The 12635-nt window shown below is 36.3% G+C and overlaps 2 protein-coding genes across 2 annotated transcripts; one reads left to right on the top strand and one right to left on the bottom strand.

Moving 5' to 3' along the window:
- The first annotated feature begins 110 nt into the window (after positions 1-110).
- On the top strand, positions 111-596 carry LOC120086794 (auxin-responsive protein SAUR71-like). The gene has a single exon (XM_039043589.1). It carries the CDS (start codon positions 111-113, stop codon positions 594-596), a length of 486 nt encoding a protein of 161 aa, XP_038899517.1.
- A 2283-nt stretch (positions 597-2879) lies between these two features.
- On the bottom strand, positions 2880-11971 carry LOC120085968 (pyrophosphate-energized membrane proton pump 2). Its single transcript, XM_039042323.1, has 15 exons — positions 11674-11971; positions 10894-11264; positions 9663-9866; positions 8410-8561; positions 8182-8329; positions 7979-8111; positions 7131-7303; positions 5891-6011; positions 5573-5763; positions 4958-5395; positions 4695-4859; positions 4460-4615; positions 4273-4384; positions 3460-3679; positions 2880-3286 (listed from the first exon to the last, which is right to left on the bottom strand). The coding sequence occupies exons 2-15, from the start codon at positions 10984-10986 to the stop codon at positions 3187-3189; spliced, it is 2406 nt and encodes an 801-aa protein (XP_038898251.1). The 5' UTR covers positions 10987-11264; positions 11674-11971; the 3' UTR covers positions 2880-3186.
- Positions 11972-12635: the final 664 nt, after the last annotated feature.

Genomic DNA, 12635 nt, shown 5'->3' with positions numbered 1-12635 from the left:
ATCATCAAAGCGAGCACCTGCAAGATCTAACAACCAGATCATATTCATTAAGAGAGAGAGAGAGAGAACTATAAATTGGGTGGAGAGGCTTCAAATATGTGTATGTAATAATGAGTCCGCAAGAGGAATCAAAGGATTGTCCAAAGAAGTCAAACAAAATCAGAGAGATTGTAAGGCTTCAACAAATAGTGAAGAAGTGGAAGAGATTAGCAAATGGTGAAAAAAGCAGCAGCAACAAAAGTAAATTGTTAAAGATAAGTGGGGTTTGGTTAACGGACGTTGTTCCAAAAGGGTATTTGGCAGTGTGTGTGGGGAAAGAGCTTAAGAGATTTGTAATTCCCACCCATTACCTCACCCACCAAGCATTCAGAATATTGCTGCAGGAAGCTGAGGAAGAATTTGGTTTTCACCAACAAGGTGTTCTTCAGATTCCATGTCATGTCTCTGTTTTTGAAGATATTCTCAACACTGTCCAACAACAAAACCACAACCAATTCGCTCCTTCAGATAATGAAATCATTGGATTCTTTTGCTCTCCTGATTGCAACTTAACTCATCATCATCCTCCTCCTCGAATCTGTACATTACTTTCATGAATCAATATGTATCAATCTTTTAGTGGTTGTTTGGGACACTGGGTTGAGTTTTAAAGTCTAAATTAATATATTAAAATTAATAAATATGTGTTTGGAGTTTAGAGTTGTTTCCTCTAAAGATAGAAAACATTTGTGAGAATAGAAGTTTCAATAGTGAACACTATTGAAGTCGAGTTATTTAACAATTATGAAGTTGATGAGTCAAATAGCCTTTTTATTGTTTTATGTAATGGATCGCTTTTGTACTTCTTTTTTATAATTTAGCTCTTCTTTACTTGAATATGCTTTGCAGCCATAATGACATTAGATGTAGTGTTGAGTTTGGTAGTAGTGAACTTTTCCTGATGACCTAATAGTGGCAATCACATCCCATTACTCTAATCAGATCGAGATCTTAGAGGTTGTTTGGGGTGCTGAGTTGAGATAGGATGTCTGGAGTTCATGTCTGTGGAGTTCATATATCTGTGTTTGGGGTGCAAAGTTATTTGATCTAAGTTCATATGTCTGTGTTTGGGGTGTAGAGTTGAGTTCATATGTCTGAGTATCTGATGCAGTTTTTTGAACTCTAAATAATATGTTTTTATGATTACTATTTTTGTTTTGAAACTTTTTTATTTAATGATTCTACCCATCTTTGTTTGAATAAAATATGGATTACAATTTTTTCTTTTATTTTTGTAAACTTTTCTTTCTTTCTTTCTTGGGTAATGAACAACAATTAATCCATTACATTTCTGGTAGAAATATGGTTAAATATAATGAGAAACTAAAGCGAAATCAAAACTTTTGATTCTAGTTAATTTTTCTCCATGAATTTTATTATCATCTTCTTCTTTTTCTTCTTCTTCTTTCTATTATTGCTTTACATTTTTACCATGTCATGAATTTGTTTAATTAAATCTCCCCCATCATTGTAACAACCAATGGAATGTCACCACATTTCTTCAACAATTTCACTTTCATTTCTCTAAATTTTGAGAATCATCAAAGAACAAATCTCTATTTTCACTCATTCTTGTTAAAAAATGTTCCAGGAATTTTTTTTTATTTTATGATTTTTTTGTTATATGTTACATACTTTTCAATTACATACATACTTTTCGTCTAAATATTCTTAACACTCATTTGATATGTGGATTCATTACATATAAATATTGCATTTAATGTAGACAAAATAATATTTTTTATATAATCAACCCTACAACATACCTTAACAATCATCAGTCTTATAATAGTCAGAAGTGATTGTCGAAGTTGATTATCGAAGATGATTTTTGCTAAAGTTTGTAGTCGGATGTGGTTGGTCACATGAAGGTGTATTGGAGTTGGTTGTCGAAGTTGTCATCGGAGGTGGTTTTTGAATCCTGGAGTTGGTCGAGCAAAAGTGGTTGTTGAACTTGATTATCGAAGATAATTTTCACTGGAGATTATAGTCGGAGGTGATTGTTGGAGCCTAAAGTTAGTCGCATGAAGGTGGTATTAGAGTTGGTTGTCGGAGTTTGTCATCTAAAATGGTTGTCAGAGTTGCTCACTTAAAGGTGATCATCGAAGGTGATTTTTATTGGAATTTGTAGTCGGAGATGGTTGTTGGAGCCTACGAAGGTGATTATCAGAATTGGTCATCGGAGTTTGTTGGAGCCAATTGGTCGTCGAAGTTGGTAGTGCGAAGGTGGTTGTCAGAGCTAGGTCACTGAAGGTGGTTGTCAGAGGCCAGAATTAGTTGTCGGAGATCAGAGTTGGTCGTCGGAGCTATAATCGGAGGTGGTTGTCAAAATCCAGATTTCGACACCAAAATTGTCATCAAAGATGGTTGTCAAAACCTAGAATTGGTCGCTGGAGTTGTCATCGGAGGTGGTTGTCAAAACCCGGAGTTAGTTCTCAGAATGTGACAGTGGTTAATGGGTGGAGTCATTGAAAACATGAGGAGAGTTGGGATGAGTTGGTAAAATATACTGACTCAACTCCACCAACATTTAAAGTTGGTAGGTCAAACAATGAGTTGATATATTATACCAACTCAACTCATGTTTGTGAGCCAAAGACCCCTTTTTATTATCATTTTATACCTGATATATAAAGTGAAAAATTCAAACCTCCAATAAAAAGTCTAAACAAGTTAGTCAGGCTCAAATGGGCAAAATCTAGTTATCATTCAAAAATTGCTGACAGATAAAATTATTTGAATTCAGTTTCAATCCCAATATTTGTTCGACATTATATAATTAGTAAGATATATGAATTATGAACCGTCAGAATTCATTCAGACGAGTCTTGGACGCCAACTGTCAAAAAGAGTGAATTTATGATTGTAAAGTTCACGAGTATATTTCAATTCTAAATTTATACACAATATTGTAAACAGAACTCTCATTTGGAAAATTAGTCTCGAAAACATTTAAAGAAAATAGCGAGACAATAACAGTTCTAACAAAAAAGAAAACTACAAATTTTATTTGAATAGTAGGATGAAAAACAAAAATGTTAAGATGCAGGAGAAGCGCCCCTAAAAGGATATTCTGAGGAGGTAGGTAGAAGAAGCCAATCCAACAAAACAAGAGGTTGTAGCGGTGCATATGCAAGCAATCAATCTTTAGAGAAAGATTGGGGCCATGACCAGCGTTATGGTTGCGAGCATTTTTATGAGAACGTGAAGAGAAGGCCCTGCTGTATCCTTGAATGGGTCTCCTACCCTGAAAAACAAAGCTTACCATCTTCATTAATTGAAGATCATATACAATATATATATACATATATATTTAGTATAATTGCTTGAAATGGGGAAAAGAACAATCGACTTCTAGGAAAGAAAGTCAACGTTAATTGGCATAACTTAATAAATTCAAAGTAACAATATAAAACTTACGTGTCACCAGTTACGGCTGCTTTATGACAATCGCTACCTTTGCCTCCAAGAACCCCAGTCTCTATATACTTCTTGGCATTATCCCAGGCACCCCCTGCTGTGTTCAGAAAAAGGGCCATGAGAATACCGGAAACTGTCGCAAACATCAGCATCGCAGCAACAACCTTGGCCCCTAAAAGGGGCTGCGCAGTATAGTGTCCCAATATTCTAAACAGGAAGCCTGCAATTGATATCAGAACAACTTTCTGAACCATACTCCAAAATATAGACTCCATCAAAGGCAAACTAATCAAGATAAGTGGACGACAACATAGAGAGTGCCAAATAGTACCCTCTGAATGTCAAGTTATCTTCAATACAAAATGCAAATACAAAATGTCCAACTATTTTTTATTTTAAAAATAGTTTTTTCTTTTTCATATTAATATTTTTTTGGGTGGTGTAATTAGAAACATTTGAAAGGAGAAGGAAAGAAGAAATTTCTCGATAAATGTCAAAGTGAACACTATTCAAGTCGGTAGGATGGAGTTATTATTTAATAGTGTTGTGAAGTATGTGAACCATATAAGAAGAAGATTATTTTAACCAACTCCACCAAACTCAAACTGGTGGGCCAAACACCACCCCCCAAGTAAGATACTAAATTAACTCCAACATTATTCAAATTCAACTGCTTCCATTTTCTTTTAAATATGCCCGTATCCTAGTTTTTTTAAATTGCCATATCATCATGTCGTGTCCATGCTTTCAAGTGAACAGAACCAAGGAGACAAAAATTAAAGGATTTCACAAAAATATAAGTAATTAACCCACCAACTGCCATGGGAGAAATGATAGCCAAAGCACCAGGTTTAATCATCTCCCTTAGAGATGCTGATGCTACAATAGCAACGCAACGTCCATATTCTGGTTTCTCCGTGTAATCCTGAAAATAACATGCTAGATTAAGATGCTAAACTGACACTATGAAGAAAATACAACTATTAAACCTTGCACTTACCATTATACCAGGCCTCTCAATGAACTGTCTTCTTACTTCCTTTACAACCTCTTGGGCTGTTCGGCCAACAGCAGAGCAGGCCCAAGCACTAAAGAGAAAAATAAGCATGGAACCCAACAAACCACCAATGAAAACTTCTGGAATTGCAATATCTACCTGAAACCATTTAAAGAGAGCACGATAAAATTAAGGAATCAGTAGAAAAGGACCAAGTACCCTCGTGTCAATGCCTTACCTGTTTAAAAGGTTCATGAGCAAATGCAGCTACCTCATCCATATAAGCACTGAAAAGTAAGAAGGATGCAAGTGCTGCAGAGCCAATGGCAAAACCTTTTGTGGTCGCTTTAGTTGTGTTACCTACTGCATCGAGAAGATCCGTAATCTCCCGAACGCTCTCTGGCTGTAACAGACATGTATTAAAACAAATACCAACAGATAAATATTTCAACGATATAATAATCAGTTTTACAACCCTATTGCCTTTGATCCCTACATTACCTGCTGACTCATCTCAACAATTCCACCAGCATTATCAGCTATTGGCCCAAACATATCCATAGTGAGAACATAGGCAGCAGTGCTGAGCATTCCCATTGTTGCTACAGCAGTACCAAATAGCCCACCTGTCGGATTTCCAGCTTCGTCAACAAGTCCTGATGTGCGACCCAACCAGAAAGCTGAAACAATAGAAACACTAATAACAAGAACAGGAAGTGCTGTTGATTCTAGGCCCAAACTGACTCCAGCAATTATGTTTGTCCCATGGCCTGTGGAGCTAGAAAGTGCTAATGAACGCACAGGTTCATGCTTGTAGTCAGTGTAGTATTTGGTGATCCAGACAAAAATGTAAGCCGTTATAATACCAACCAAGCCACACAACGCAAAGTTGAACCATGCAGAGGGTGCTTGTTCAGTATGAAGCAACCACCGGGTAGACTGAAAATTGTTCAAAATCACTGGCAGGGTTAGAACGTATATAACTTATCCAGAGAAAGGTACTACATGGTTGATGCTTAAAGACAAGGAATAAATTCTAAATATTTGTTTAGAAGTCAAATGCAAGTACATGACTTCGGAGTGGTCCTACAGAAAATAGAATGATATGTACATTACCACGCCAAACGTTAGAACAGCTAAAACGATAGTGACAGAGTATCCTCTCTGCAGAATAGCCATTGGATCCTCTATGGGACTCTTAACACCAGCTTCACGAGTACCCCTCCTGATAGAAAGAATGCCAATTGATGAAATCACCAGATCAAAGGAGTGAACTACCAACGGAAATAAAATGAAACCAGATGGATCTGCATGAACATCAAGAGTGCATCAAGAAAACAGTTAGACAAGGTTTTCAATCATTCAAAGAAGGCTGATCATCATAAGAACTGCCAAGAAAATTCCTCAAAAACAGTTTTTAAAATATTAAAAGACCTTCAATTTTACAACGTTCAGCCATTGTTCCTCCAAGTATCATGGCGCTAATAATTTCAGCAGCAATGCTTTCAAAAAGATCTGCACCTCGAGCGGCACAATCGCCCACATTGTCCCCAACCTGGAGATAACCAAAAATACTTTAGTCAATAACAAAAAGGCAAAATTTAGTCATACAAGAAAAGCATGACAAGGCAGAAAACTCCAAATAATCAAAGTAAAGGCACCAAGACTTTAAGCTACGTGTATAAATTAATAATTAAAAAGACTACCAAAGTTGCTTTTTCTTTTTGGAAGCAATACCAAAAAAAAATATGACTTCAAAGCAAATGGATCCAGAAACAGAAGTCTACTAAGTGTAGACAAATCGAGTTTGAATAGGTAAGAAGAAATAGGCATACAGTCTTGAACAAATAACAAAACGTATTCATTTGCAGACTCGGCCTCATCTTTAGAATGACCTGCCCTTGGACTTATCAATTGAAGCAATAAGACCAAAATAACAACTTTTCTATCGGCAAAAAAGGATGTACTGCTATACAAATGAAAGTAACCCCAAGACCATAATAAAACCAAGGGGGTAATTCAGGTCAAATTAGAGAAGCTCTGCAAGATCAAACTGAGACCGATGAAGATTTGGATGGAATACAATTGAAGCCCACAAATGTCAAACAAACAAAAAAAAAATTGATGGAATAAATTTTCAAAAGGCTCCCCAACCATATCCTCTGAAGAAAGCTCAGGAATCTCTGTTTTGGGAGGATTTGGGTGTTTTTACCATTTAGGGGATATTTGGAGCATTGGGTTGAGTTATAAAGTTAGGACTCAATATGTTAGAGTTAGGAAGCCTATGTTTGGGGTAGATGAAGTTCTTCGAAAAATTTGCAAACTTCAATAGTAAATTCTATTGAAGTCAAGTTATTTAACACCAAATTATGAAATTGGTGGGTCAAACACCCCTTGATATTAATCTTTAAGGCTTTGACATTTTATGTGACTATATGTATATAAACCTATTTATTTATTTATTCATTGTGCTCGCTTAACTCCAGAATCAGCTCTTGCTTTGAGACGATCAAGAGGCTTGTTGCCTTGAGGTGCATTGTGCTTTGAAAACAACCAATGAAATTTTGTTTCCATTAATATACTAAAAATAGCAATACTAGGATATAATACAAGATTGGAGCTCCTAAATAATCAGTCTCTTAAATCAGGTGAGCAAGAAGAGAGGAACAATCACCAGATCTGCAATAACAGCAGGATTTCTTGGATCATCTTCTGGTATTCCCTGCTCAACTTTTCCAACAAGGTCTGCTCCAACATCAGCAGCTTTGGTATAAATACCACCACCCAACTGAGCAAATAGAGCAACGAAAGAAGCTCCAAAACCATAACCCACAAGGAGAAGAGGCACTGCAAGATACATTGTGATAAACACCAGAATGAAGAAACTACTAAAATAGCTACTTAAAGAAGGCAACATGAATTCGAAAGAAAATGATACACTTCTCTCGTCGGTTGGTGAAAATTTATAAGACAAATGACTCAACGCTGAATACCTCCTCATAGGAGTTAACAAAAAATCACCACAACTTGCATTATTTTCAAATGAGGTGCAATTGCAAAAAGATTTTAGAGAGTAAACACAATGATAATTATTGAATTTGGCCTTCAAAAACCTCATACAAATATCAATCCTAATCATTTTATACTCTCGTTTCATAGCCCATCAAAAATTTTTAACTGTATACATCCCTTCCCAACAGCTCTTATTTTCCACTCAAACCATATCCATGTGGTATTAAAACTATGTTGTTCTTTTCCAAGCTGTCCACCAACTTTCAAGAAATATTGAATTCCCTCTAAAAAGAGTCACAGTATGGAAATGGATGGCGAAGAAAGATAACTGCCACAAAGTCTCTTCCAATTTTTTAAAATACAGTGCACCAAAGAAGGAATGGCAGATCATTTAATTTAATGTCATTGTCCATTTTGGGAGGTATTAGTCAATGGTGTGTGTGTTGTGTGTGTGTCAAACATTAAGTACTAGGTTTTCCAATAAAAAGCGCAAAGGAAAGAGCCACATACAGTCAGTAACCTTGGTTGAACCTGGCGAACCCACATCCAACCAAACATGAAATGCAGCATACAGGATGGCAATACCAATAACAGCCATGCCAACAACAACTATGGCAGAAAAGCCACCAGCCCGGACAGCAATCTGCAGAACATTCCCAAGTAAGGTATGGACGAAAAACCCTCTTACATAGTTAACTGGAAGAAAGGACAACCTGCAACGCCTCCCTTGCAGACCGTCTGGCAGCACTAGAGACCCTGACATTTGCACGAACTGAAACCCACATTCCAACATACCCTGCAATACCTGAACACAAGGCTCCTAACAGAAATGCTGCAACAGTAATATAAGCAGTTGTTGACCTGCAATGGAATAGGCTCGATAAAAATATTTTACAGGAAAAAATGCTCAAAACTAAGTTTGGTAGTACAGGATTTCCCACCTCCCTATTCCGGAAGATTCTTGTTGAGGAGTAGTACTACGAAACAAGTATATGCAAAGAATCACAACTGCAAGTAATATGGCCATTTTGGAGATGGTACTATACTGCGTCCTAAAGAAACCTTCTGCCCCATCACGTATTGCCTCTGAAATCTAAGAACAGTGAAAGAGACAGACAAAAAAAGTCAAGAACAGTGGTTTAACTAGGAGACAAATTCCATAGAATGCAAGATTCACCGTACCATGGACCATACTATTTTCTCAATAAACAGGACGTTGCCAACATAATGTCATTACAGACATCAAGAAAAGTGGCATCTACCATGAAGAACAGATAAAGGAATAAAAGACCCATAAACCACTTGTATAAAACTATATGGTGAACAGGATGTCACAGTACACCAACCATTTCTTTTCCTCCTTTTCGGTAACCTAATCAACAGAGAATTCATAATTTCCTCCATGATACTATTGAAGATCATATGCTTAGCACTGAATTATTTCCAATCAAGTTCCAAAATGAACTTTTGGAGGAGTCGAACAAAGACCCCAAGAGTAACTATTAAAGATCATATGCAAGACTGATCCTCGCGTGTCAAGTCATATTTCTTTCTTTCTTTCTTCCTTCCTTATTATTGTTACTAGGATAAAAGATTATAATGAGCGGTGAGGCAGGCTAACTAAGCCCCAATGGCCAAAAGAGATTACAAGAAGATTTGACCAATCGGTTTGAATTGTAAGAACTTACAGTTACAAAATGTTTTTATCATAAAAGAATGGTCTTAGTCTTATCAAATAAGTTTACTACTATTTGATGCCATGGTTAAAACTTTGGGCTCAACAGTTCACATAGTTGACCGGTGGCAATTCAAGACCTTTGGGTTTCACTATAGTAGACTGACCAACTTTGTCACGAAATCATATTAAGAGTCTGTAGACCATTAGTATCACACTGCATGCTAATTATTGAAGCTAAATGATAATGATGCTAAAATAAATAAAAGCATGTCTCCCGATCAAAGTTTGCAGAAACCTCCAAGTAGTAATAAAGCTTTACATTGAATTAATGAAATGAGACTAATACTCAAAATACAATGGCAAAAAAAAAAAAAAAAAAAAAAAAAAAAAGGAAAAAAAGGAAAAAAAAAAGGAAAAAAAAAAAGTAAAAGTAATCAAAATCAAACCTATAACCATAATGCATAAGACTAAGCAAGAGACCTCCAAGTATTTTAGTATACAAGTCTTAAGATGTACCTGAGCCATCTCTTGTGGCCCTTCATCTTTCGAGAGCACCCATTTGGTGAGATATATCGAAAAGCAGAAGCTGACAATGCAAATCGAGAAGACAAACACAATAATAGGGGAAGTGCTTGCTCCAATGTAGAATATTACTCCAAATGCGAAGAGAAGAAGTACTAAGAGAACACGGATATTTATCCCCATCAAAATTCGAAATATCTGCCAAAAGGAAGGTCAATACTATCTTCGCAAAAATTCAATGCAGAAATAAGTGCAAATTATTCTATAATACAGAGAATGAACAAATAGAAAACTAAAATGAGAAGTACAACTCTACATCACCAAGATGAATGGAAGAACAAAAACAGGAGCCACACATAAACAAAGGCCCACCATAATTAAGAAAGAAAAAGGACGGGATAAACTCAAATGTTCTATATAAGTTATGATACTGAAAATTATTTGCTTCTCAGTAAACTTATCTTGCCCTAATCTACTCCCACAAAGCTGCAACAACTGGACTTCTCACCATCTTATACTTTTGGGTTGATGGGTGATTTAATATGATGACATAGTAAGGGAAAGTAAAAACACTAGTTGTCATTAGACACAACATTCTATCAACAAGTTTTAAAGTCTCATAACTGATGGTCCACAACAAAACTTTAACCTTCTTTGGAATTTTACCACTTCTTCAAAGTCTTTCCAAGGGATAACTCTACCTCATACGTATTAACAAAAACTTAAATGAAACAGCCTTGTATAACATGAAGACCTGTTCGGATTAGTTTTCAAAGGAGAGGTCTAGGAACATTGTAAAGAGGATTTTCAAAAAGATGCTTCAAATTCAACTGGGAAAAAGAAACTTAAAATGCTAAAACTGAAAAATAAAGTTGACAACACAAGCAATAAAATAAAAAAAATAAAATGTAAACCCTAAAAGCTGTAAAGTCCAATACCAAAATTTCCCAACAGGACAGGACTTGGAACAACCTAGACCTTAATTGTACAAGACAGTTGTATTCAATTATAATGTCCATCAAATTCAGTTGTAATATGCTAAGCGGATAAACAACCATATTAACTACATAATATTACTGATTAAGTCATTAAGAAGAGATTCTACTAAAAGCACATTGTACAAGTCAGATAAGGGATAACCACGTCTTTCAGTCCAGAAGTAAACATATCAACATACATTGGAAGGAACTACTATACAGATTATTGGCATGGTTAAGCTACATACCAATGGGGTGTTGACTTTACTACGCATGTCAGGGAAAGTCCTTTGCCTGTCTTGGTACACCCCCAAACTAGCATTTTCAATGTCATCATCCATGAGCACAGTATGGGAGGAATTTACCCTCCGTGCAATAGGATAAGGGTTGTACTCGCCACCCTGGGGCAATTCGCCCCCCGATCCTGGTCGCTGAATTTTGGAAATTCCTGACTAACCAACCACAGATTAGAATATCAAAAGCACCTATTACAATAGAATAGCGAAGAATTCCTTGTTTGTGAACCGGAGAACCTTCAAATCTACTTAAAATCTATTTCCATTCACTTTGCTCTCCAGTAAATAGGATCAAGGGTGGTAATTCAAGCCAACCGAACCTCCTGATACAAATGAAAACGAAATATGAAAATAAAGCAACTTAAAATCGTCACTTGGGGGTTAAGTGGATGGAATGGACGAATAGAAATTTCCCAAGCAAGACTAAAAGCAAAACAGAGTTTGGGGAAACTGGAATAAGGTAGAAAATGATGGAAAGCGGTTTATAGAAGACGTAATTCTAAAGACTAGTCGAGTTAACGCGAATCAGTAGCAAGGTGGTCCAACTCGAAAAGCCGATAACTTTGAAACGAGATATTCATCCCGAAACAAAAGCCGGTGCATAATGCGAAATGGAACAATGTAAAGGAAATACAAGACCAAGCGTATCAAAACCCTAAACGATCTAGTCGATCTCGGAACCGAAGAACAAGGATTAGAGACAGAGATCTAAGGAGAAGATTGATTGATTACCTCCAGTATGGAGTTGGACAAAATGCTGAGAGACTAATGATGCACCTTGGACTGATGCAACTCTGAGAATTGAGAGAGAGGATTGATTGATTGGGTCTCTGGTTGTGTTCTGGTTCTTCTTCTTCCTCTTCTCGTCGGGTGATTGGCGTTGTGAAACTGGAACAAAACTACTGTAATTGGAACGTATGGAAAGCGTTTGGGCTGATCCAATTCCAAACTACTGTGCCCCTCAGCGTCTCCAGGGTCTGGTCAACCATGAGAATGAGCATCGAGCGGGGTCCTCAATTTGCCATCAATTTTCATTTTCCCATTATCTAACGCCTCCCAGCCAAATTAATTACCGTCTTCTTTCAGCGTTATTTCCATTATCTCAATAATTACTTTTATTCTATATTTCTATCCTTTTATTTCTTTTTTTTTTTTTAAGGCCTTTTATTCTATCTTTTTAACGCTCAACTTTCCAAGTATTCTATTCTCATTCTTAAATTTTAAGTTTAAATATTGTTTTCGTGATGTCGATTTTAGTTTAGTATGGTTTTTAGATTCTATAGTGTTTGGAACCTCGTAATACAATTACATTATTCTTATAGATGACTTTTGACTAAAGGACATAATTTACCACAAGTAATAAAACAAAAACAATATAGCTAAGAAGATGGTAAGATTTGGTCAAGAAGTGGCAACTTAGGATTAAAATAGGTCAAAAAAAAAAAAGGAGTTAGCTTAGGCTAAGGTCCAATCCAATGTGTTGGGCCTCGACCAAGGCCGAGGGTCACCCTAGCAAAATACATTAAATCGAAGAATAATCAGTTATATAGCAGTAATTACACTATCATTTGGAAAGATAGTAAAAGACGGGATTCTTTTGAATTATAGCAAAACGCATGAATGTTACATGAGTCCAATTTTCTAAAATCCTAAAATGCCCTCATCGTTCCTTTTAATTGCAATGTAATTAACTC

This window comes from Benincasa hispida, chromosome 9, assembly GCF_009727055.1.
Source record: "Benincasa hispida cultivar B227 chromosome 9, ASM972705v1, whole genome shotgun sequence".
Lineage (NCBI taxonomy): Eukaryota > Viridiplantae > Streptophyta > Magnoliopsida > Cucurbitales > Cucurbitaceae > Benincasa > Benincasa hispida.
This window is presented reverse-complemented; position numbering and strand designations above follow the sequence as displayed.

Coding starts and splice junctions, on each gene's coding strand:
- LOC120086794 (XM_039043589.1), top strand. CDS start 111: ATGAGTCCGCAAGAGGAATCAAAGGATTGTCCAAAGAAGTCAAACAAA.
- LOC120085968 (XM_039042323.1), bottom strand. CDS start 10,986: ATGGATGATGACATTGAAAATGCTAGTTTGGGGGTGTACCAAGACAGG. Junction 5,396..5,572: donor CTGTTCTAACGTTTGGCGTG/GTAATGTACATA, acceptor AACAATTTTCAG/TCTACCCGGTGGTTGCTTCA. Junction 3,287..3,459: donor GCAGCCGTAACTGGTGACAC/GTAAGTTTTATA, acceptor TTTGTTTTTCAG/GGTAGGAGACCCATTCAAGG.